We start from the raw sequence: 26,767 nt of genomic DNA on the forward strand, positions 1-26,767 counted from the left end.
ATGGTGGATAAGCTTTTTGATGTGCTACTGGATTTGGTTTGCCAGTATTTTACTGAGGATTTTCACATCAATGTTCGTTAGGGATATTGACCTAAAATTCTTTTTTTTTGTTGTATCTCTGCCAGGCTTTGGTATCAGTATGATGCTGGCCTCATAAAATGAGTTAGGGAGGATTCCCTCTTTTTCTATGGATTGGAATAGTTTCAGAAGGAATGGTACCAGCTCCTCTTTGTACTTCTGGTAGAATTCGGCTATGAATCTGTCTGGTCCTGGAATTTTTTTTCTTGGTGGGCTATTAATTAGCACCTCAATTTCAGAACCTTTTATTGGTCTACTCTGGGATTTGAGTTCTTCCTGTTTAGTCTTGGGATGGTGTATGTATCCAGGAATTTATCCATTTCTTCTAGATTTTCTAGTTTATTTGCATAGAGATGTTTATAGTATTCTCTGATGGTAGTTTGTATTTCTGTGGAATCGGAGATGATGTCCCCTTTTTCATTTTTTATTGCATCTATTTGATTCTTCTCTCTTTTCTTCTTTATGAGTCTTGCTACCAGTCTATCTCTTTTGTTGATCTTTTCAAAAAACCAGTTCCTGGATTCACTGATCTTTTGAAGGGGTTTTTATGTCTCTATCTCCTTCAGTTCTGCTCTGATCTTAGTTATTTCTTGTCTTCTGCTAGCTTTTGAATTTGTTTGCTCTTGCTTCTCTAGTTCTTTTAATTGTGATGTTAGGGTGTCGATTTTAGATCTTTCCTGCTTTCTCTTGTGGGCATTTAGTGCTATAAATTTCCCTCTACATACTGCTTTAAATGTGTCCCAGAGATTCCAGTACATTGTGTCTTTGTTCTCATTGGTTCCGAAGAACATCTTTATTTCTGCCTTCATTTTGCTATTCACCCAGTAGTCATTCCAGAGCAGGTTGTTCAGTTTCCATGTAGTTGTGTGGTTTTGAGTGAGTTTCTTAATCCTGAGTTCTAGTTTGATTGCACTGTGGTCTGAGAGACAGTTTGTTGTGATTTCTATTCTTTTACATTTGCTGAAGAGTGTTTTACTTCCAATTATGTGGTCAATTTTAGAAGAAGTGTGATGTGGTGCTGAGATGAATGTATATTCTGTTGATTTGGGGTGGAGAGGTCTGTAGATGTTTATTAGGTCTGCTTGGTCCAGAGCTGAGTTCAAGTCCTGGATATCTTTGTTAAGCTTCTGTCTCATTGATCTGTCTAACATTGACAGTGGGGTGTTAAAGTCTCCCATTATTATTGTGTGGGGGTCTAAGTCTCTTTGTAGGTCTCTAAGAATTTGCCTTTTGAATCTGGGTGCTCCTGTATTGGGTGCATATATATTTAGGATAGTTAGCTCTTCTTGTTGAATTGATCCCTTTACCATTATGTAATGGCCTTGTCTCTTTTGATCTTTGTTGGCTTAAAGTCTATTTCATCAGAGACCAGGATTGCAACCCCTGCTTTTTTTTTTGCTTTCCATTTGCTTGGTAGATCTTCCTCCATCCCTTTATTTTGAGCCTATGTGTGTCTTCACACATGAGATGAGTCTCCTGAATACAGCACACTGATGGGTCTTCACTCTTTATCCAATGTGCCAGTCTGTGTCTTTTAATTGGGGCATTTACCCATTTACATTTAAGGTTAATATTGTTATGTGTGAATTTGATGGGTTTTGAATTTGGTGGGTTTTGATCTTCTTCCCCTTCTTGGTGCTTGTCAATTTCTGCAATAAATTCAGACATGGACAGATGCATTAAGCTGATTCCCCTACACACATAACAATCCACTGTCTAATCCTCATACAGGGACCTCAGGCTCCTCAGCATAAGAATAGGACACTGTGAGAGATATATTTCAGGAGGCCTGAAGGCTGGTCATGATAGAGATTCCTTGGTTTTTGTCCCAGAAACTAAGGTAAAATGTCCCTATTCTGGTAGATCATTATCCCAATATCATTTGTTCCAAGTTTGTGCAAACGGTTATGCCATATTTTCCCAATCAATTTAAAGCAAATGCCCTCAATGGTTTCTAGGAGAAAAAATTGCAATCTTCAGCCCTTTCTCATCAAATACTCAGATTGTTCATGGTTGTGAGGATTTTTGACACTGAAATTAGATTGAAAAAGAAAATCTACAAACCCTTGAGTCAAAATTATAGTTCTCTGAGTTTATCACATCTGCCCAGGTCCAATGTCTTCAGAGTAGAATCAGAGTGCCATGGGCATGGCCTGAGACTAGGAAGATAGCCATGCTCACTGACCCATCCCATGTCTGGGCTTCCACGTAGAACTAGAGTTTCACTGAACCTACATGTACCTATAGGTCCTCACTGTAGCAATGACATCTCTCAGCTCAGTAATGGCCACTTGGAGCAGGAATATGATCTCTATAAGGAAGACTCAGTGGATCCTTATTACCTTCATAGAAAGGTACTCACCGTCCACATCAAGAGAAAAGCCAATGTGTTATTCCTCCAATGAGTAAAAGGAATTTCCGTAGGACTGGCCTGAATTTGGCAGTTCAAGATAACTGGAAGGAGTCGAATAATAACTATTCAGTGAGTCCTGCAAGACTTCAGGCTCTACTACCTGCAGCAGTTCCCTGCTGAGCCTGGAAAAGCAGAAAAAGTAAAGAATAAGCCAGGGAAAAACAGACACAACAGAGCCCCAACTAGATTTCATGGGTAGGATAAGGAAGTGGTTAAAAAAGAAAAAGGATAGATCCATTAATGAGGTAACAAATTATTGCCTTCATATTGGGACAGTAAAGGGCCAAATGGAAAAGAATTAAAGAGAAAGACAGAGAGACAAAGAGAGAGAGAGAGAGAGAGAGAGAGAGCTCAGTGAATTGTCCAGGTGACACACTGATGAGGGAGTAACAGGACACTCTGAGTTAGTGCCCTCAGGACACACAGTATACAGTGATCATGAAAAGACTGTGCTCAATAATTTTCCATAAAATGTGCTCAAGATTCCATGCAGTCACCATGAGAATACAGCTTTTGAAGTATGGTCGGCCTATAGTAGGTTTGTAAATGATAAGGGGAGAAAGAAATGGAAACCTAAATATCTACTGCAATGAAAACCAACAGTAATGTTAGTAGGAATAATTCAGGCTTGGTTGAAAATATGTAATTGATATTGTCGGCCCGCTCTGTTTTCTCTGAACCAGGAATCTCCAAGTGTCAACACAGAATTAGCTGTTCACAATTGCTCAAAGTTACCTGGGGCATGGTGGGCCTTGGTCTTCTCCCTCTTCTTCCTTTTTAATTCCTGCAACAAATTCAGACAGGGACAGACAAAATAAGCCAATTCACCTACACCCATAACAGTCCACTGTCTAATCCCCACATGGGGACCTCAGGCTCTTCAGCATGAGAACAGGACAATGTGAAAGATATACATCAGGAGCTCTGAAAGTCGGTCATGATAGAAATTCTGTGGTTTGCATTTCAGAACCAAGGGTGAAATATCCCTATTCTGGTAGATTGTTATCCCAAAATCATTTATCCCAAGTTTGTGCAAACAGTTATGCCTTATTGTTCCCATCAATTCAAAGAAAATGCCCCAGATGATTTCTAGGAGGAAAGCTGCAGTATCCAGCCCTGTCTCATCAAATACCCAACTTGTTCATGGTTCCAAGACACTGAAATTAGAATAAAGGAGGAAATCTACAAACCTTGAGTCCAAATCATAGTTCTGTGAATTTCTTAAATCTGCCTGGATCCAATGTGCTGACAGTGGGATCAGGTTGCCACAGTCATGGCTGGAGACTAGGAATACAGCCATGCTCACTGACCCATTTCATGTCTGGGCTTCCAACTGAAACTACAGTTGCATTACAACCTATATGCGCCCATAGGTCCTGCCTGCAGCAATGACATCTCTCAGGTCAGTAAGGGCCACTTGGAAGAGGAATATCACCCCTATCTGGAAGACCGGGTGGAGCCTTATCTCCTTCATAGTAAGTTACTCACTGTCCACATCAAGAGCCAAGCCACGGTGCTGTTCCTCCAATGAGTAAAAGGCACTTCTGTAGGGCTGACATAAGTCAGGCAGTTCAAGATAACCAGGAGGAGTCGAATAACATCTATCCAGTGAGTCCTGTAAGACTTCAGCTCTTTCTCATCCAGCAGTTCCCTGTTGAGCCTGGAAAAGTAGGAAAAGTAAAGAATAAGCCAGGGGGAATCAGAAACCACACAGCCCCAGCTAGATTTCATGGGTAACATAAGGAAGTGTTTGAGAAGAAAAAGGACAGCTCCATTAAAGAGGTAACAAATTATTGCCTTTATGTTGGGATAGACCAGGACCAGGTAGAAAAGCATGAAAGAGAAACAGAGAGAGAAAGAAACACACACACACACACACACAGCTCAGTGAATTGGCCAGGTGACACACTGATAAGGGAGTCAAAGGACTCACGACACATTTGTGCCCTCAGGACACACGGTGAACAGTGATCATGAAAAAAGTGGGCTCGATAATTTTGCATAAAATGTGCTTAAGTTTCCCTGCAGTCACCATGAGAATACAGCTTTTGAGGTATGGTCAACCTTCACTAGGTTAGTAAATGATAAGGGTAGGAAGAAATGGAAACCTAAACATTTACTGTAATGAGAACCAAAAGCAATGTTAGTAGGTGTAATTCAGACTTGTCTGACAAGATGAAATCATTATTTTCAGCATGTACTGTTTTCCCTGGACTTGGTGTCTCCAGGTGTCAACATCAAATTAACTGTCCACAATTTCTCAGACTCACCTAGGACCTGTTGCTTCTGCTGGTGATACCCAGGCAAACAGGGTCTGGAGTGGAACTCCAGCAAACTCCAACAGACCTGCAGCTGAGGGATCCACCTGTTAGAAGGAAAATTAACAAACAGAAAGGAATAGCATCAACATCAACAAAAGGACATCCACACCAAAACCACATCTGTAGGTCACCATCGTCAAAGAACAAAATAGTAGATAAAACCACAAAGATGGGAGAAACCAGAGCAGAAAGGCTGAAAATTCCAAAAACCAGAAAGACTCTTCTTCTCCAAAGGAACTCAACTCCTCACCAGCAAGGGAACAAAACTAGATGGAGAATTAGTTTGACAAGTTGACAGAAGTAGGCTTCAGAAAGTTGGTAATAACAAACTTCTCTGAGCTAAAGGAGGATATGGAAACCCATCGCAAGGAAACTGAAAACCTTGAAGAAAGGTTAGATGAATGGCTAACTAGAATAAACAGTGTAGAGAAGACCTGAAATGACCTGATGGAGCTGAAAACTATGGCACAAGAACTACATGATGCATGCACAAGCTTCAGTAGGTGATCTGGAAGAAAAGGTATCAGTGATTGAAGATCAAATTAATGAAATCAAGTGAAAAGAGAAGTTTAGAGAAAAAAGAGTAAAAAGAAATGAACAAAGCCTCCAAGAACTATGGGACTACATGATAAGACCAAATCTACATTTGATTGGTGTACCTGAAAGTGACGGGGAGAATGAAACTAAGCTGGAAAACACTCTTCAGGATATTATCCAGGAGAACTTCCCCAACCTAGTAAGGCGGGCCAACATTCAAATTCAGGAAATACAGAGAATGCCACAAAGATACTCCTCAAGAAGAGCAACCCCAAGACACATAATTGTCAGATTCACCAAGGTTGAAATTAAGGAAAAAATGCTAAGGGCAGCCAGAGAGAAAGGACAGGTTACCCATAAAGGGAAGGCCATCAGACTAACAGCCTATCTCTAGGCAGAAACCCTACAAGCCAGAAGACAGTGGGGGCCAATAGTCAACATTCTTAAAGAAAAGAATTTTCAACCCAGAATTTCATATCCAGGCCCACCTTACAACAGCTCCTGAAGGAAGCACTAAACATGGAAAGGAACAACTGGTGCCAGCCACTACAAAAACATGTCAAATTGTAAAGACCATCGATGGTAGGAAGAAAGTGCATCAACTAACAAGCAAAATAACCAACTAACATCATAATGACAGGATCAAATTCACACATAACAGTATTAACCTGAAATATAAATGGGCTAAATGTCCCAATTAGAAAACACAGACTGGCAAATTGGACAAAGAGTCAAGATCCATCAGTGTGCTGTATTCAGGAGACCCATCTCACGGGCAGAGAAACACATAGGCTCAAAATAAAGGGATGAAGATCTACCAAGCAAATGGAAAGCAAACAAAAAAAGCAGGGGTTGCAATCCTAGTCTCTGATAAAACAGACTTTAAACCATCAAAGATCAAAAGAGACAAAGAAGGCCATTATGCAATGGTAAAGGGATCAATTCAACAAGAAGAGTTAACTATTCTAAATATATATGCACCGAATACAAGAGCACTCAGATTCATAAAGCAAGTCCTTACAGACTTAGAAAGAGACTTAGACCCCCCACACAATAATAATGGGAGAATTTAACACCCCACTGTCAATATTAGACAGATCAATGGACAGAAGCTTAACAAGGATATCCAGGACTTGAACTCAGCTCTGCATTAAGCATATCTAATACACATGTACAGACCTCTCCACCCCAAATCAACAGAATATACATTCTTCTCAGAACCCCATCACAATTATTCTAAAATTGACCACATAGTTGGAAGTAAAACACTCCTCAGCAAATGTAAAAGAAGAAAAATCAGAACAAACTGTCTCTCAGACCACAGTGAAATAAAATTAGAACTCAGGATTAAGAAAGTCACTCAAAACTGCACAACTACATGGAAACTGAACAACCTGCTCCTGGATGACTACTGGGTAAATAACGAAATGAAGGCAGAAATAAAGATGTTCTCAGAAACCAATGGGAACAAAGACACAATGTATCAGAATCTCTGGGACACATTTAAAGCAGTATGTAGAGGGAAATTTATAGCACTAAATGCCCACAAGAGAAAGCAGGAAAGATCTAAAATCGACACCCTAACATCACAATTAAAAGAACTAGAGAAGCAAGGCAAACAAATTCAAAAGCTAGTAGAAGACAAGAAATTACTAAGATCAAAGCAGAACTAAAGGACATAGAGACACAAAAAAACCCTTCAAAAAAAAAAATCAATGAATCCAGGAGCTGATTTTCTGAAAAGATCAACAAGAAAACCCTGTTTGGGTAGTTCATCTGGCTCATCTGATTGCAAGTTCCTATCTTGAGAGGACTATGAAATTAAAACCAATACAAGTGCCACAAATAACACACATTGTTAATAAGGACAATTTGTAACTGGGTGAATGGAAGAAATATTTCTATTCATCACTTCCTCGTTTTCCCTAAATCTACAATCTCCTGGTGTCACTACTGAATTAACAGCCCACAATTCCACAGCATTACCTGGGAGACACTGGCCCTTTTTCTTCCTCTTCCTCATAATCACTTTCATTTTCTGTAAATAAATTCAGAGAAGCAGGTCACATTAAGCAATTCACACTTCACATATGACCAAATCACTGTATAGTCATAGCACAAGAACATAACTATTCTCAGTGCAAGAATATGGATTCTGACAGGAATATTCTAGGGTGCCCTAGATTAAGTCTGGTGAGAAGTAGATGACCCTGCTTTCCAGACCCACAGGCCAAAATCTCCCTCTCTGTGTAGACCATAATGCCATATTCCCTGCCTGAGTCAAAGTTAAACAAAAGTTTTCCCCCAAAAAATCTCCGAAAACTGGTCAAACAATTTTCTAGGAGTGTTGCTGCAATGCTGACTTATATTACCAGGTAATATGGACATTAAATGTTTAGAGGCATCTACACATGAAACTTGACTGATAGATAAATTAGAACAACTCTTGCTTTAAAAAGAATCTGTGATTTGGGAGGCCAAGACAAGTGAATCATTTGAGGTCATGAATTCAAGACCAGCCTGGCCAATATGGGGAAACCCCATCTCTACTAAAAATACAAAAATTAGCCAGATGTGGTGGTGTGCACCTGTGGTCCCAGCTACTCAAGAGGCTGAGGCAGGAGAATCACTTGAATCTGGGAGGCGGAGGTTGCACCAAGCCAAGATGGTGCCACTGCACTCCAGCCTGGGTGACAGAGCAAGACTCCATTGCAAAAAAAAAAAAAAAAATCTATGACGCTACAAAGAAACAACATTGGATCAGCCATTGCACTGATGGGGTGGAGAACCAGGGTCCAGCCTTGCTTTACGGAAATATATCAGCAAAGTAAAGAAGAAAAGTTTCTGTCCTGATTTCAAGGTGACTGCACAGCTAAGCAAGCTGACTTACAGGAGATCAAGGTTAAAGCTGAGAGCAGTGAAGCCTGGAGAGCAATATATCCAAATACAAAGGCAAGGCTGCTAGTCTCCTTCAAAAGGCATAGAAACTCCATGGACATTGTTCAGGGACAGATGACTTAATCACAGGTGACAAGAGATACTGAATCAAAGCTAGGAGGCCTGACAGATACTTCCTGTGCATCTCCTGCACAGATGACTATGAGATCATCACGCTTGCGTAGGGTCCAGTAACTTGATACTGGGGACTGGCAGACAAAGGCATGACATGAGTTGAGAAAGACAAAAAAACTCACTGATATCTGTGTTTAGAATCCGATCGGAGTTCTTTATTCAAACCAATTTGTGCGTATAGAGCCTGTCTTCAGAGTTTATCTTCCTCAGCCTAGACAGAGGTATGAGACACAAGGAATACAGAGGCTACCTGGGATAATTTGTACAACATCCTCCCATTCATCATGAGAGGATGAGTCAATGACAGTTGAGTCGACTTTGTCTTCCTCAAATGTGATTTTGGTGTTTCTGTGTGGCTTGTTGGAGTCACAAGGGCTGTGGCTATTTGAACAAGGGACGGCACATACCTCCAGTGAGTCCTCAGGGATTTCCCTTTCTTCAGCCTTCTGCACCTCCCTGATGAGCCAGGTGGGACAGAGATGGCAGAAGATTAAATACAGAGGGATTAAGACCCCAGGGAGTCCTAGCTGGTTTTGACAAGAGGCATTAAGAGAGTGGTCCCAGAAAGCAAACAGGAGGTTCCCTTTGAGAGGGAACAGGCAAACCTCTTCTCTCTGCAACAGACCATGGCTGCCATGGGAGCCAGAGAGGAAGAGAGCAACTGGTGTTCATTGCACTGGACAGATAGGAGCTGAGGAGGATGAAGACTCAGCTACCCCGTACGGTACAGACATGACACTCAGCACATACAGAGAAACACAACACAACAGCTGCTATACACTGTGTCTAAGCTGGGTTGAATTTCACATACTGTGGCTAAGGGAATGCAGGCCTATCGGGAGAACCCGCTCCCGATGTTTAAAGTGGGTTCTTTTCTATTTCCTAAGTGTCTCGGCTGGGTTGAGAAATAAAGGGAAAGAGCACAAGAGAGAGAAATTTAAAGCTGGGTGTCCGGGGGAGACATCACATGTCAGTAGGATCCGTGATGTTCCCCAAGCCGTAAAACCAGCAAGTTTTTATTAGCGATTTTCAAAAGGGGAGGGAGTGCACGAATAGGGTATAGGTCACAGAGATCACATACTTCACAAGGTAATAAAATATCACAAAGCAAATGGAGGCAGGGCTAAATTACAGGACCACCAGATGAGGTGAAATTAAAATTGCTAATGAAGTTAGCATTAGCAATTTTTTTTTTTTTTTTTTGAGACAGAGTCTCCCTCTGTCCCCCAGGCTGGAGTGCAGTGGCCGGATCTCAGCTCACTGCGAGCTCTGCCTCCCAGGTTTATGCCATTCTCCTGCCTCAGCCTCCTGAGTAGCTGGGACTACAGGCACCCGCCACCTCGCCCAGCTAGTTTTTTGTATTTTTTTTTTTTAGTAGAGATGGAGTTTCACCAGGTTAGGCAGGATGGTCTCGATCTCCTGACCTCGTGATCCGCCTGTCTCGGCCTCCCAAAGTGCTGGGATTACAGGCTTGAGCCACCACGCCCGGCCAGCATTAGCAATTTTAATGACGCATTGTCATTGATAACATCTTACCAGGAAACAGGGTTTGAGAGCAGATAACCTGTCTGACCAAAATTTATTGGGTGGGAATTTTCCTCCACTTAATAAGCCTGGGAGTGCTATAGGAGACCGGGGCTTATTTCATCCCTTCGGCTTCGACCATAAAAGACGAGAGGCCTTAAAAAAGGGCCCAGTCTATAAGCCTACCTTCAGGGTGCATTCTCTTTCTTAGGGATGTTCCTTACTGAGAAAAAGAATTCAGCGATATTTCTCCTATTTGCTTATGAAAGAGGAGAAATATAGCTCTGTTCCATCCGGTTCACCAGCAGCCAGTTCAAAGTTACCTCTCTTGTTCCCTGAACATTGCTGTTATTCTGTTCTTTTTTTAAGATGCCCAGATTTCATATTGTTCAAACACACATGCTCCACAAAAAATTTGTGCAGCTGATACAATCACAGAGTCCTGAGGTGATATTCATCCTCCTCAGCTTACGAAGAAGATGACAGGATTAAGAGATTAAAGTAAAGACAGGCATAGAAAAACACAAGGGTATTGACTGGGGAAGTGACAAGTGTTCATGAAATCTTCACAATTTATGTTCAATGATTACAGTAAAGACAGGTGTAGGAAATTATAAAAGTATTAATTTGGGGAACTAATAAATGTCCATGAAATCGTCACAATCTATGTTCTTCTGCCACGGCTTCAGCTGGTCCCTCCGTTCGGGGTCCCTGACTTCCTGCAACACAGGGCTTTGGCCTATCATAGCTGCCAGAGAGGGTGTGCCTCCTAGACCTTTTTCATATGTTACAACCCATTACTTACTCCTGAGTATTCAGTGTTACCTGGGGGCACATGATTCCTGTACTTTCTCAGCCTCCTCAACTTTAACATCTTCATCCTCATCTTCATCATTTTCTGTAAATACAGAAGTGTTCCTTCAGATATTTCCCACTTCACACTCTGCAAGCACAGTCAGCCCAATGTGCACAGAAACATGAACATCTAGGCATGAGTCATCGTTCAGCTGAAATCTCTCATGTTTTATCTTTAACAAAATGCCCTGGCATGGTTTACAGATCCATCAGGCAATGCATTTCTGATCTGGAGGGCCACCATCAAGATGTGGCCAAATATTGAAAAGACCCTTTGCTCCCCATATCACTGGAGGCTTGTGCAGCCTCTCTCTGGACTTTGGCAGCTGTCTCCCTCATCCTGCCACAGATCTGATTCCCAGGCACAGACTTGGTGTCCTGTCATAGTTCGCATTTCGAACCTAATTCTTTCTCTTAGGAGAGGACAAACTTGCCCCACAGTCCTCTATGCATCAGGAGACTTCACAGGCCCTCCATGTGGCTTCTGCTGTGTTATTCAGGGACATGCTCTCCATGGGGAGTGCTCCAGTCTGAAGCACTTCCTACCACCAAATGCCCCCACATCAACTGCCTTCTCCAACACCACACAGTGAGGGGCTTCATCTCATTTTGAAAAGCAGTTGTTAAGTGTTTCCACATTTGGATGCTTCAGACCCTTGCAAGAGACAATTTGCCTGCCTTTGCAGATGGAGACAGAGAAACTCAGGAAGGATAAATCACTCACTGACAGTTACTAAGAACATTGCCAAAGAGACAGCCTGGGAACCTTCATTCTTAGTCCAGAGCTCTTTTCACTCTAACAAGCGCCCTCCTGTCACGGCCTCCTTCTTGTCCTTTAAAACCAGATAGATGCTGCCTCTTGCTCCAAAGACCACCTTCCATCAAGGAAGGAGGGACATTTGTAATACTGTGACCTCCAACCCCATGGGTTTCCCATCTCTGTTCTTACCCAGGAAGTCCTGGTCATGTCATAGCCACATATGTTTAGTGGAAAAAACACCACCGATACAACTGTCATTGTGAAAGTATGGAGGTCTGGAGTCTCTCATAAGCCTGGGGTTTTGGGTCATCAGGTCCTATGGAAACCTTACCTGGGGTGAGCTTTTGGACAAGGTGCTGTGCCAGCCTACAGCCTTCGGCCAGCTGTTCTTGGAGGTCCTGCCCTGGGACTTGTCTGGCTCATCCGGAGCGAGGAGGGCCTGGACATGCTGATTCGATGAGCAGGAGACATCTCTCCCTTCCCATAACATCTCCCTTAACTGGCTCAGCTCTCGTTCCTGAGAGTGAACCAGGACTTTATATTGCCTAAGGTGAGATAGTAGAGAAAATTTAACAGTGGAAAGGGGTGAGTGATCAGTTCGAATATTGCGACAGAGATTTCTGAGACAATGTCCTCAAGGAGACCTCCAAGGAGAAGGTCAGCACATGTTTAAAGGAATGTCTGTGGCCAAGAGAAAGAATAAAAAATGGTTTACAGCCTTCCTCTATATCAGAGAGGCCTCCTGTAAGATCCTCGATGATGTTCCATTAATCTTTCCCTTCTGTAAACAAAAGTAGGTGTCTTCCTTATTCAGTTTCAAAAAGACATCCTTTCAGTTCCTCACTCTGGCCATGGACATTTCCATGTGAAAATACACATAGTGCATCTTGCAGTGACTAGATACAAAGCCATGTACAGAAATGAGGCCAGGTGCAGATGGGGCCAATTGAAAAGATGAAACAAGAAAAGAATGACAGGCTCCAGAAGGCAACATTGATTGAGTGAAAGGATGAGAAGCCGCAGTCAGTCAGGAGGTGATTCTCACTAAGGGTAAGTGGGGTGGTGATGGCACACCATTTTGAGTACACTGAATGCTGCTGGGTGGTTCCCACTCCTTTGGTTAATTTTGTGTTATGCAAATTTCACCTCAACAATTACTTGTTTGAGAAAAAGAAAACAAGGCTCTGAGAAACAACTGCAACCCATAACTTACTATTATCCTTGTTCTCTGTTGGATAAATATTTGTGTGTCGTGAGCCTGCCATGGCAATTCCTGCCCTTCCCCTGGCCCAGCTTAGCTCTTACTTTTCCCCGCTGAGCTGCTGTACTTCAGAGATTTACACACCTGCCCACCTGCCTACCCCCACGGGATCCCCTCACCTGAGCTCCTTAGCCTGCCTGAGCTGCTCTGCAACCTTCTCCTCCTTGAACTGAAGCTCATCCCTCAGCATAGATTTTATGAGGTCTTTGCACTCTTCATACTCTGAGAAAAGACAGACATGCCTGCCTCAGTGGAAGGCTGGACATGCTGCTGTGGTCACTGCCTACAGGGCAGGAGTCAGGTCCATCCCAAGGACAAAACTGTCCCCAGTACCAGGCTCTAGGAAGGGATTTCCACATCTTTACTCTTCAGTCTCCTGACTTTCTAGCATCTGTTTCTCCAAAATTTAGAGATGAAGAAAGAGAAACTCAAGAGCACATCAAGGAAGTTGACCAGATGATTCAACCACAATGAAGTGGAGTCAGAATTCACAGCCCCTGAGGTCTGACTCTGAATGTGGAGCCACTTGTCCAAGCCTTGCAGCCTCTCCTCTAAAACACTGCACTGGGGCATGAAGTAGTGATTTCTTGTATGGTCGGAAAGGCCCCTAGGACTATGGGACAGATGGTTTCCCTTTTACCGGGAATTTCAAAGAAAAATACGTCAAAGATTTTTAAAATATTTGATTTTTAAATCATAATCGTATCTGAAGCATAAAGTATGAGACATAAGGCCATGAGGGAAATATGCCCAAATACAAATAAAGCTTGTGTTAATTTAGAAACAGTAGAATAAAGAACTAATAGATAGTGTTTACTCTGTGCCAATAAATGTTCTAGGAGATTGACAAGAAATAGCTCATGTAATTCACTGCAGCAATTTACAGAGGTAGGTATTATTGTAGTATTGTATGAACAGATGAGGAAACTGAGGGACAGACAAGACAAGCAACTTGGATGGAGCCCAGGAGACAGGCCCAGGGTCCCTGCTCTGTACACTGCACTGCTACTTCCACACATTCTTGGGTGTGATCTTTCTTCCTCTTTAGGAACAAGAGCCTGTGCCCTAGGACTTCCCTCTTACCAGAGTACTCTCTGCTGTTTATTTTTTTATTTTTGTTTGTTTGTTTGTTTGTTTATTTTTGACCAGTCTTGCCCTGTCACCCAGGCTAGAATGTAATGGCACAATCTTGGCTCACTGCAACCTCTGCCTCCTGGGTTCAAAGGATTCTCCTGCCTCAGTCTCCCGAGTAGTGGGGATTACAGGCACCTGCCACCATGCCCAGCTAATTTTTGTATTTTTAGTAGAGATGGGGTTTCTCCATATTGCCCAGGCTGATCTCAACTCCTGACCTCGTGATCTGCCCACTTCGGCCTTCCAAAGTGCTGGGATTACAAGAGTGAGCAACTGTGCACGGCCCCTACTCCCTCCTCTTGATTCTGTCACTTATAGATACCACAGGTTCTATTAGGAGCAGAGTCTTCTTGAAGCTCCTCAGAGCAGGTACTGGGCACTATCACCAAGTTTCCCTCAGGGTCACTAGAACAGAGCTTTGCCTATAGGGCCTCAACAGAAGCTTGAACTGAATAAAAGTTCACTAGTCCCAGACATTTAGAACAGACTAGACGTTATTTGTCTGCAGGATTTTATATGGTACAGACAGTAGTCTTGAAAACATGATTTAGCCTCTTGGAGAAAACAGGTCGTTCTGTGCCTGTGACAGAAATCAACTGAGATTTTAATTCTAGTCCCACCCCCACCTAACTGTAAGTATGGAAAGTTGTTAAATACTTTGGTACCTCTGTCTTCCAACTTTAACAAAATGCTAAAACACCCATTTCTATTTTCCTAGAAGTACGAGAGGGATGAAATTATTTTTGATGGAGAGTGCATTTAGTTTCTCAGAGAGAAGACAGGACATCATTCATCACTTTTGTGATGGTGAGCCTATTGAACTTACGGTATGTGTTCTGCTGGTTGGCCAGGAAGTAGGCCACTTGAGTTATAAGAAATTTCTCTTTGATATTTCTGAACTGCTGTTTGTTCTCTGCCAGCTGGGGATGCAAATTCTCACTGATTTCTAGAATGTTCATCTCTGCCTTCTCACTGGACCAAGGGCCAGCAGATACCACCATGCTGACATTTGTTGCAGAAAAGGTGGAGCTAGGGACTGGGGAGAATAAACACAAACACAGGATGGGTTAAAAACTGGTGAAATCAAATAGGTTTAATTAGGACTGAGGGATGTCAGTAACTAAAATTCTTAACTTACTGTTGAGAAAAACGTGATCACTCCCCACAGCACTTTAGGATCCTTAACCACAAAACCAAGGTTTGAGGTGCCTGAGCTCAGAGCTGAAGGCACTGCCAGTCACTCAGTCTCTGACAAGAGTGAGGATGATTGTGGCCAGCATGCCACGTAACCGTCTGCAGTTGCAATAACAGAATTAGAAGGTGGGGGTGTCATGGAATCTTAGGATCCCTGCATTCCAATTGCCCAGGCTTTGCTGAAACACAGGCACCCTGGTCTCACCTGAGGGTAACCACCAATGGGGATCATTCCTTCAGCATTCACTCTCAGTATTCATGTACCCTTGTGACAATGCCACCGACCCATCTCTTTCCCAATACATCTAAGCATATTCCTCACTGTTTATCTCTTGTCCGTACAACATCATCAAGGCAGAAACACTTCCCAACAGGTTATATGAATTCCTTATATACTCTAGGTACTAGACTCCTGTCAAATATATAATTTGGAAATAGTTCTCCCATTATATGGATTATCTTTTCACTTCCTTGACAGTGTCATTTGAAGCATATAAGATTTTTATTTTAATGAAGTCCATTTATCTATCTATTTTTGGGTTGTTTGTGCCTACTTAAAAAATGTCTAATCCAAAGTCACAAAGATTTGTACCTATGTGTTTTCTTCAAGACATCGTTTTTTGAATGAGAACTTTCCTGGGTTTTAGTGGAGGGTGGACATTGTTTATTTATGCCTCCTGTCCATTACCAATGTTTGTCCTGATTGTTATTCATATGCTCACCACCCCTCCATGGAGCACCCCATGGCCTGTAACAGAGCTCTGGGGACTGATATCCTTCCACTGACTTTGGCGCTGGTGAGAGCCCTGGTCGTGTGGTTCAGCTTGGCCTTAACCCAACCCACTTGCACATATTCCTCAGGGCCTTTAGAGTTGAAGTTGAGAGCCTCTCTGAGAACGCTTGCCAGCCCATGCTGTTCTAAGGCTGGAGCAAACTTCCTCCGTCTATTCCAGACAGAGGGGACTGCAGGGGTTGGACTCAGTCAAGACATCTCTGGTGTTAGAAAGTAGACCTGTTTCAGGGTTTGGGGAAGATTGTTCAATATGAACTAGGTCCTCTCTAATTATTTTTACTATATGTGTGACTTCTTTCTAGAAACAAAGGAAAAATATTTATGTTAGAACATTTTGTCTATTCTTTGTCAATTGTTGTTTGTCTACAATTTTAACATCGTTAAAGAAGAGCTCAGTGTAAATATATTCTTAAAAATTATGGTTCATGTCCACTGCCATGCAATCATATTTAAATCCATGAACAATCCTGTTACTTAGGTATTATCCTGCTCCTGATGAGAAAACAAACTCAGAAAGATTGCAAAATTTCCCTAGGTCACAAAACTAGTGAGGAGAGGAATAAGAATTAGAAACCAGTTCCTTTTGGCCTTCAAAGCTAACCTTGTACCATTAGATCAAACTGATTTACATACTTTTGCTGGAATTAGTCTCAGAGTTTGTGGTTCTCACTTGATTTTCCCAAGGAAACAGTGTGCCACTTTAATATCATTTCAAACTTTGAAATTTAAAACTTTTTATTATACTTTTTTAAATCTTTGTTTTATTCCATTGCTTTTGGTTTCTTCTCAATGGATCCCTCTTATTTATATGCTAAATATTTGCTACCTATTTTCTGTCAATTTTCACTTTTTTTTTTTTTTTTGAGACAGAGTTTTGCTCTTGTTGCTCATGCTGGAGTGCAATGGCACAATCTTGGCTCACTGCAACCTCTGCCTCCCAAGTTCAAGGGAGTCTCCTGCCTCAGCCTCCCGAGTAGCTGGAATTACAGGCATGCACCACCATGCCCGACTAATCTTTTGTATTTTTAGTAGAGACGGTTTCTCCATGTTGTTCAGGCTGATCTCGAACTCCCGACCTCAGGTGATCTGCCCACCTCAGCCTCCCAAAATGCTGGGATTACAGGCGTGAGCCACCACGCCCGGCCAATTTTCACATTTTTGAGTGTTTGTTATCTCTCTCTTTGTTGTATGCTAACAGTTCTTCACTGAGGTATAATTTGCAGAGAGTATACTGCAAAAAACCTAAAGGTACAGCTTAATAAATTTTAATATAACTATACATTGTATAATAACACCCAGTTAAAGACAGAGAACATTTTCCCCCATGCCACAAAGTTCTGATGTGGTCCTTGCCAGTCAATACTCATCCCCCATATGAAGAATATATTCTGAATGTTGTCACTGCCTTAGTCCTTTTGTGTTGCTGGAAAGGAATACCAGAGGCTGGGTAATTTATAAAGAAAAGAGGTGCATTTTGCTCATAGTCCTGCAGGCTGCACAAGAAGCATGGCACCAGCATCTGCTCCTAATGAGGGCCTGAGACTGCTTCCACTTGCAGCAGAGGTGAAAAGGAACCAGTGTGTGCAGAGATTATACGGTGAGAGAGGAAGCAAAAGAGAGTAAAGGTGAGAGGCACTTTTTAATAACTAGATCCTATAGGAACTGAGAGTGAGAATTCACTCACTACCTTCTCCCAGGGTGGGGTTTAATCTATTCATGAGGGATCCACTCCAATGACCCAAACACCTCCCATTAACCCCCTCCTCCAACACTGGGGACCACGTTTAAACATGTGATTTGGAGGGGACCAATATTTAAACTATAGCAGCCACCATAGATTAATTTTGCTTATTCATGTGCTTCATAAAAATGGAATCATTTTGGTCAGGCCTGGTGGCTCACACCTGTAATCCCAAGACTTTGAGAGGCTGAGGTGGGCAGACCACCTGAGGTCAGGAGTTCAAGACCAGCCTGGCCAACATGGCAAAACCCTGTCTCTACTGAAAATACAAAAATTAGCCACACGTGATGGCAGGTACCTGTAATCCCAGCTACTTGGGAGGCTGAGGCAGGGAAAATTTCTTGAACCTGGGGGGCAGAGCTGAGATTGTGCCACTACACTCCAGTCTGAGGGACAGAGTGAGACTACGTCTCAAAAAAATTAAAAAAAGTAATCATTTAGTATGTTCTCTTGTTTTGACTTCTCTTACTCAGGTGGTTATATATGCCACTAATTTGTCTGATTGTGTTTTTCCCTTGTTTCATTTTGTTTTGGCCAAGTAATAGCCTATTGATTGTATGATTATCACACAATTTGATATCCATTTTTCTGATGGGAAGCAGGTTTACTTGTTGGCTACTGTGCATAAGTAACTATGAATATTCTCATACAATTATTTCCGTGAAGATACATACTTATTTTCCTGGATATGTATAGCTAGGGATGGAGTTGCTTGGTGAATGGGTAGAAAATGGACACAGAGTTTTGCAAAGTAACTGTATTATTTTACATTTCTATGAAAGATGCAGGCCATTTTCAGTTGCTCTACATTCCCACACACTTAATATTTTCAGTCTTTTAAATTATAGCCATTCTACCAGGTGTCTAGTGACAATCTATTTTGGTTTTCTCATGCCTAATGTTCATTTAGATACCTTCTTATGGATAATATCTTCTCAAATTTTTATGTTCATTGATATACTGGGGTGTTTGTCATTTTCTTTGTAATCTATAGGAGTTCTTTATATATTTTGAATGAGTCCATTTATATATACATATTTTTTGCTATATTATATAGCAAATAATTATTCCTGGTCTACAGATAGCTTTTAAGTTATTAAACAACAACATAATAAGGAGAAGGTTTTTAAAAATGAAGTGCAATTAAAATGGTTCAGGTCAGACCATGGCTCATGTCTGTAATCCTAGCACTTTGGGAGGCCAAGGCAGGTGGATCACTTGAGGTCAAGAGTTAGAGACCAACCTGGCCAACATGGAGAAACCTTGTCTCTACTTAAAGTACAAAAATTAGCCAGGCATGGTGGCGAGTACCTGTAATCCCAGCTATTCAAGAGGCTGAGGCAGGAGAATCACTTGAACCCCGGAGATGGAGGTTGTAGTGAGCTGAAATCACGCCATTGCATTCCAGCCTGAGGAACAGAGCAAAAACTTCATCTCAAAAATAAATAAATAAATAAAGATGGTTCATTACTTAACTCCACATATTATGATGTGAAAATATATCATCTTGATTTTAATAGCAGATTTTTAAAAATTCCTTTTCTTGTGCTTACCAGACAAGGTTTGGTAGCAAATACCAGTCACAAGCACAGATGAACCATTTCAAGGAGAGTCATAAACAGGATCACTATTATGTTCCCCCAAAAACCATCCCTAGAATGCAATCTCTTCTCTACTTGTCACAAAACGAACACAATAGTCCACTATATAAAGTCCCAAACACATGAAAATGTAGATATAACGAAGTCTGCTTTCCAAATATTTATTCTACTTAGACCCAGTCATGGGGACCAGGGATTAGGAAATGACTACAATGAGGTTCAAGGGAATTTGGGGAAGAGACAAAATGTGCTAACGTAGAACTCTGCTGATGGCTGCACAATTCTATAAATCAATTCTATAAATCATTGAGTTGTACACTGATGATAGGTGACTTTTATAACAAGTCATTCTTTAAACGAACTTTTGGGTTTCTATTCCAACACGGAAAGAGCTAGGCAGTCATCACTTGTCCTCACAGCTAGAAAAAAAAGCTGAATGAACTGAAAGTCAACCCTTCTAGGGTGGACAGGAGAATTGAGGTCACAGGGAAAATGGCCTCCCTAAAAATGAGAAAGACAGGCTAACACACAAGGAGTCACAGCTCACAGGAAGAGAAGCTACTGGGGACAGCAAGTGTGAGGAGCACTTAAATGGTATTGATGGATTACTAGAAGCTGAGGGTGGCCTGGCTAGAGCATTAAAAACTCCTTGAAAACCAGACTAAGGGGGAATCTCACACATTTCCAAGTTTTACTACAATGATCTCAACCAGGTTCTCATGATGAAGTTCAGAAAAAACCCCTGAGGTTTGGCACTACCAACTTCAGGGGTTACATTAAGCTACAGTAACCCAAATAGTGTGAAAAGAGAAAGCTGGTGAAGCTGGTGAAAAGAGAAAACACACACAAACAGATCCATGGAAAAGAATACAGAGCCCAGAAACAGGCCTACATACAGTCCACTGATCTTCCATGAAGGTTTAGAGACAATTTAAAACAGCAAAGATAGCCTTTCCAACTAGTGGTGCTAGAACAACTGGACAATCACATGCAAAAAATAAATAAATAAATAAATCCAGGTATGCATGTTATACCCTTTATAAAATAAATCTTACACATAAATGTAAGGTGCAAAACCATAAGAATCCTAGGAGATAACAGAGGAGAAAATCTCCGGGATTTTGGGTTCAACGATGGCTTAGATACAAAACCAAAAGCACAATCTACTAACGAAAAAAATTAAGTTGAGCTTCATTAAAATTTAAAACTTCTGCTCTGTGAAAGACACTGTGAAGAGAACGGAAAAAGCAAGTCACAGACTGGCAGAAAATATTTACAAAATAATCTGATGGAAAAACTGCTGTTCGAAATATATGAAGAATTCTGAGAACTAAACACAAAGAAAAAAAAGGTGAAAGATCTGAACACCTCATTAATAAGATATATAGATGGCAAATAAGCATATGAAAAAGATGCTTAAAATCATTTGTCGTCAGGGAACTGCACATTAAAACAACAATGAGATATCACTGTAAACCTATTAGAATGTCTAAAATGCAAAAAGGTGAACACACCAAATGCTGTCATGCTGTCAAAGATGAAGAGCAACCAGAACTCTCCATAGCTAGTGAAAATCAAAAGGGTGCAGTCACTTTGGAAAACTTAAGTTCACTCAAAATCCTGCACATAAGTACTTACAGCAATTTTATCATCATTGTCAAAACTTGGAAGTACCCAAGATGCCTTTCATCAAGTGAAGGAATAAACAGTGTTGTAGCCATACAATGAAATCTGATTCAGTGATTTTAAAAAACAAGCTATCAAGCCATGAAAAGACATGGAGGAACTTAAAGTACATAATGCTAGAAAGAAGCCAGTCTACAAATCTACATACTGTACGATTCCAACTCTATGACACTCTTGGAAAGTCAAAAAGATAGAAGTAGTAAAACAATGAGTGGTTGTCAGGGGTGGAGGAGAGGAGGAGGCATGAAATGGTGAAGCACAGGGAATTTTCAGCAGTGAAACTATTTTGCATGATGCTGTATTGGGGATTTAGGACATCATGTAATTGCCAAAACCCATAATCTGTGAAACTCAAAGAATGAACTCTAATGTAAACTATGGACTTTAGTTGATAATGATGTATCAATAGTGGTTCATTAATTGTAACAAATGGACCACACTAATACAACAGGGGAAATTGTGTGCTGGAGGACACGGGAGCCTAGGAGAACTCTCTGTACTATCCACTCAGTTTTTCTGTAAACCTAGAACTATTCTTAAAAATAATGTCTATTAATTTTTCTTAATTAGGATGCAGCAGCCCCTTATCAAGGTTTTGGTGGCATCCTGTTATTGTGTGGTTAGTACTTGGCATTGAGGTGTATAACCTGGAGTCAGAGTAGTGGGAGATTTCAATGCCTGTGCCATTTACCTCTAACCCTGGGGCACCCCCGGAACACAGATAGCAGATCAGTTAGGTAAAAGCAGCCTCAGCCATCTGGACGGTGCAGGCTTCTGGTAAGGACAGGTACAAACCATCTGGGTGTGCAGAACTTGGTGACTAGGAACCACCGAGACTCAGAAGCTGCCCTAGTGGCACCCACGAATCAAAGGAGGAGGAGGCTGGGAGGAGCTAAGGGCTACAGGAGGAGCTCCCTGCCTGCGAGACAGAAGCAGCTCCAGAGATTTTGGTAAATAATGTAGGTTTCAGTACAGTGTGGTCTATTCAAAAAAGTAGAGAGAACGAAAAGGAAAGAAAAAGAGAGAGTATGAGAGAGAGAGAGAAAAAAAGAAAAGAAGAAAGGACAGAAAGGAGGGAGGGAGGGAAGGATGAAGGAAGGGAGGGATGGAGGGAGGAAAGGAGGAAGGAAGGAAAGGAGGGAGCAAGGGAAAGAATAGAGAGACAGTGGGAGGGAAGTAGGGAAGGAAGGAAGGAAGGGAGGGAGGGAGGGAGGGAGGGAGGGAAGGAGGGAGGGAGGGAGGGAGGGAAGGAGCGAAAAAATTTACGTGAAGATGACAACATCCAGGGGGAACTTACACCACCAATATTTTCCATTAACAGGAACACACTAACTAGTTATTAGAGAAAGATGCACTGCTGTAAAACCATATACTGTTTCCATGGGTTACAACCCCTTCCTCCTCCCCCACTGTTGCCAGAGACACTAAGTCTTGTCTTTGGATAAGTTCTGGTGCCCACAAAAATGAGATGAGACAGTGGACCCCAGAACACCAGGCCACGACCTTCCGTGCTGCTCCTTTTCCACTCTAGAAGCTGCAGGTGAGGGCCTCAGCCCCTGGGCCTGACATCGCCCATTTGCCTTTCTCACTGGGCATCTCTCCTTGCACTGGTTCCCACTCCCCCAGGACCTGGTGGGTGACCACATGAGAAGGACACAAACAGGCCATGCCCCTTTCTTTCTCCCCCTCTCAATGCCTGCAGTGGTGGGTTCTGTGGGGTAGTTACCTGAGATTTACTCATTATGGGGCCTCTAGCCCAGAGCAGGGCCTGGTACCTAACAGTCACCCCATGAATGCTCAGGGAAAGCAGGCGTCCACCACAAGGTCCTGGGGAACCAAGAATTCCACTGTGGCCCATAAATTCTACATCCTACAGGATTCCGGAATGGGAAATGGCAAAGGCCTTCAAAAGTGGCCACTCTTTTAACCCATTATACTGGCAACTGAGCCATGTTTCCCCATCCTGGGCACATCTAGAGGGCACTGCCTAGAACCAGACACAACTCCCCACCCAGGACAGTGCAGGGGCCTTAGCCTGGGGGATGCGGGTGGACAGGGAGGGGGTGAGCCACGAAAGCTGAAGAGGAGAAAGCAGGTGAAAGGGGACAGCAGGGTGGAAACAGAGAGAGAAATGGGGGCAGAGAATGGGGGGTGAAAGGGGAAGAGTGAGGAGAGGGATGCAGATCTAGCTACTAAGGAAAAGTCCTGAAGAGAACACTGTCCTCTCCTGAAGTAAAATCACTTCCACCTGACCACGGCATTGCAGGTTGTGGGCGGCACACGCTGTGAAGATTTGTTCATTCATTTAACAAATATTTTTTAATATCTTTTTCATTCCAGGCAAGGCCCTGTGATGTTTAGGGCCCTTGGTGTCTTCCCTTCACATCTGAGTCATAACAGAAAGAGGACTCTCTGACCCCATCGAGCTGGCGATGCCTCGGGACTTTTACCTGTTGGATCTGGCAGCTCTTCCTGTTGGCCCACACCGTGTGAGGCTGCTCTTGGTGCACCGAATGGGGACGTTTCTACATCAGTGCCTCGGAGAGTCCACTGGAAGCCCTGGATAGTGGGAGTTGGTGGCACCCCCAGTGTGGAGGCCAAGAGCACAGAGCACTGAAGCTCCAGACACCCTCAGGAGGACAGTAAGGGACAATCTGCTGGTGAGAGCCTGGGTCACCAGGAACCTTCGCCTGGGTCTAAACAGGATTTGCCTTCAGATTACCTGTGAGAGATAAAAGAGAGAAATCAAGGTTAACATTGAGATTTGGGGCTTGGGCAACTTGAAGGATAGAGCTGCCATTTACCAAGACTGGGAAGACCCAGGGAGGAGCAGGTTGAAAGGTGGTGGGGAACTAGGGTTGGTTGGGTTTCTGTCATATGTAATCAACAGTCCTGACCAGCCTGGGCAACACAGTAAGACCCCGTCTCTGAAAATAAAAAATGAAAAATTAGCTGGGCATGGTGGCACATACTTGTAGTCTCAGCTACTCGGGAGGCTGAGGCAGGAAGATTCCTTGAGCCTTGAATTAGAGGTTAGTGAGCTATGATGGCACCACTGCACTCCAGCCTGGGGGGTGGGGGGTGGGAACAAAGAGTCCTGACTAAATACTTGAGTAGCCAGGGAAGTTTTCACAAAGTAAGTAATATTTGAGGCAGATCTTAGTGAATAAGAATTTGATTCTTTCTGTTAAGGAATTAAGAGTGTGTGGGTATAGTTAATGCTTATTGAACTATCTTTGTAATCTCATATACTGGTCTATCTGGTCTATCTGTACATGTATATTCTATATGTGGTCTCACTAAGCTTTTGCTAGGTTACGCCACAGTAACAAAAGCTCCAAAATCTTAGCAGCTACACAAAGGTTTATTTTTTATTGACATTTCCTTTTATGGCAGGTTGACTGTGACTCTGCTCTATACAAGCTATTTTATTTGTTAGATGGTGAAAATTGTGATACTTGGAGATTGTTGAATATGGTATTAGTATGTTCATTCATTCATTTAACAAATATTTATTCAGTATCTGTTTCATGCTAGGCAAGGTCAAGTACTGAGAATACAGTGGTGAATAAAAGAGATAAAATCTCTAATTTCCAGGAGCTTATATTGAAAATGAGATTAAACACATACAAAATAATCATAATAACAATGACTACTAGATTCATAAATAATAGCTGTAAGAGATTTTAGTAAATCTTTTAAATTAGAAAAATATAAAAATTATTAAAACTAAAATGGCCAGGGGTGATGGCTCCCACCTGTAATCCCAACACTTTGGGAGGCCACCTGAGAACAGTTAAGCATAAAAGAGTTACTGCCTTGACAGGAAGATTGTAAAAATTGTAAAAAGACAAATAAATAAATAAAAGAGTCAAACTGTAGCTCTGTGAGGCTCAAATAACATCTAATTCAAGTCACAATGAACATCTAGCAATCATTCTGAACACCATATAATTCACTTAATACATTTTGCCTGAACTCCCAATGCATCTGAATTACCAACACCTGTATGTAGCCAAGAAACTGACAATCATTTATAAATTATCACCTATGACTCCATCTGCTCTACGCACTTATTTTTAAAATTTTATTCATTTATTTATTATTTTTATTTTTTGTAGAGATGGGATCTCACTATGTTGCCCAGGTTGGTCCAGAAACAGACCCACACTAATTTCATAAATCAGATGACCATACAGCCATTCGATTTATGAAAAAATGTGCCACACGGTGCAGAAGGAAAAGGATGGTCTTTTCAACAAATGGTGCTGGATCAAGCAGACACATCCATGTAGTAAAAAGTGAACTATAGCCGGGTGGGGTGGCTCACGCCTGTAATCCCAGCACTCTGGGAGGCTGAAGTGGGCAGATTACTTGAGCCAAAGAGTTCGAGACCAATCTGGGAAACATGTTGAATCCCCATCTCTACAAAAAATATGAAAATTAGCCAGGCATGGTGGCACACACCTATAGTCGCAGCTACTCAGGAGGCTGAGGTGGGAGGATCGCTTGAGCCAGGAGGTGGAGGTTGCAGTGAGCTGAGATCCTGCCACTGCACTCTAGCCTGGGCAATAGAGTGAGGCCCTGTCTGAAGGGAAAAAAAAAATGCAAAAACTAAAGTAAAATTGCTATAAGATTAACACATAAAAATGTGTCCATATTCTTAGCATTGATTTCTTAAACAGGACACAAAATCAGTAACCATAAAGGAAAAGATTGATAAAGTATAATTTCATTAAAATTAAGAATCTCAGGCCAGGTACAGTGGCTCATGCCTGTAATCCCAACACTGGGCCCAGGAATTCCAGACCAATCTATACAATGTGGCAAAACCCCACCTCTACTAAAAATACAGAAAAGAGCTGAGTGTGGTGGTGCTCCCCTGTAGGTCCCAGCTACTTGAGGGCTGAGGCAGGAGGATCACCTGAGCCTTGGGAGGTCAAGGTTGCGGTGAGCTGTGATTGTGCCACTGCACTCCAGCCTGGGCAACAGAGTGAGATCCTGTCTCAAAAAGAAAAAAAAGAGTTAGAGAATCTCCATTCATGAAAAAATACCATTAAAAGAGTAAAAAGGCAAGCTACAGATTGAAAAAAGGGAAATGCAATACATATATATCTTAGAAAGGACACATATCCAGAATAAAGTATTACAAATCAACGGAAAAACAAGCATATCAATGAAAACTGGATAAAAAGATTTAACAGGCACTTTACAAAAGAAGACATGTAAATGGCAATAACAGATACTCAATCTCAATACCAGGAAAATGCAAAATGAAACCATGCTGATACATTACTGCACCCCTACTAGAATGGCAAAATAATTTTTAACTGACAGGCATCAGCAAGGATGTGGGGTAACCAGAATATCCCTGTTAAATGGTACAACCGCTTTGGGGAAATGTTCAACAATATGCAATACTAAAGTTTTATTCATATACCTCTAAAACCAACAATGCCACTCCTAAAAATATACCCCAGTCTAGTAATGTTCTATTTCTTGATCTGTGGTGGTTCACTTGGTAAAAATTCATTAACTGTACTTTTTTTTTTTTTTTGAGACAGGGTCTCACTCTGCCATCCAGGCCGAGTGCACTGCCATGATCACGGCTCACTGCAATCTCAACCTCCCCGGCTCTGGTGATCCTCCCACCTCAGCCTACCGGGTAGCTGGGACTACAGGCACACACCACCACATGCAGCTACCTTTCGCATTTTTAGTGGAGATAGGGTTTTGCCACGTTGCCCACGCTGGTCTGGAAATCCTGGCCTCAAGTGATCTACTCACCTTGGCGTCC

General features: G+C 42.1%; 1 protein-coding gene across 1 annotated transcript; it reads right to left on the reverse strand.

Annotated features, from left to right (window-relative positions):
* Nucleotides 1–1,665: 1,665 nt before the first annotated feature.
* Nucleotides 1,666–16,789, reverse strand: LOC100997028 (neuroblastoma breakpoint family member 9-like; the record flags this gene model as incomplete). Its single annotated transcript, XM_031665336.1, is given in 12 exon segments — nucleotides 1,666–1,727; nucleotides 2,441–2,613; nucleotides 3,227–3,275; nucleotides 3,980–4,120; nucleotides 4,123–4,376; nucleotides 7,336–7,387; nucleotides 8,672–8,877; nucleotides 10,771–10,843; nucleotides 11,892–11,960; nucleotides 11,963–12,105; nucleotides 12,941–13,043; nucleotides 14,782–16,789. Coding segments are annotated over 12 exon segments (1,500 nt in total), but the record flags the coding sequence as incomplete, so codon positions are not given.
* Nucleotides 16,790–26,767: the final 9,978 nt, after the last annotated feature.

The sequence above is a fragment of the Papio anubis genome, chromosome 1 (assembly GCF_008728515.1).
Source record: "Papio anubis isolate 15944 chromosome 1, Panubis1.0, whole genome shotgun sequence".
NCBI lineage: Eukaryota > Metazoa > Chordata > Mammalia > Primates > Cercopithecidae > Papio > Papio anubis.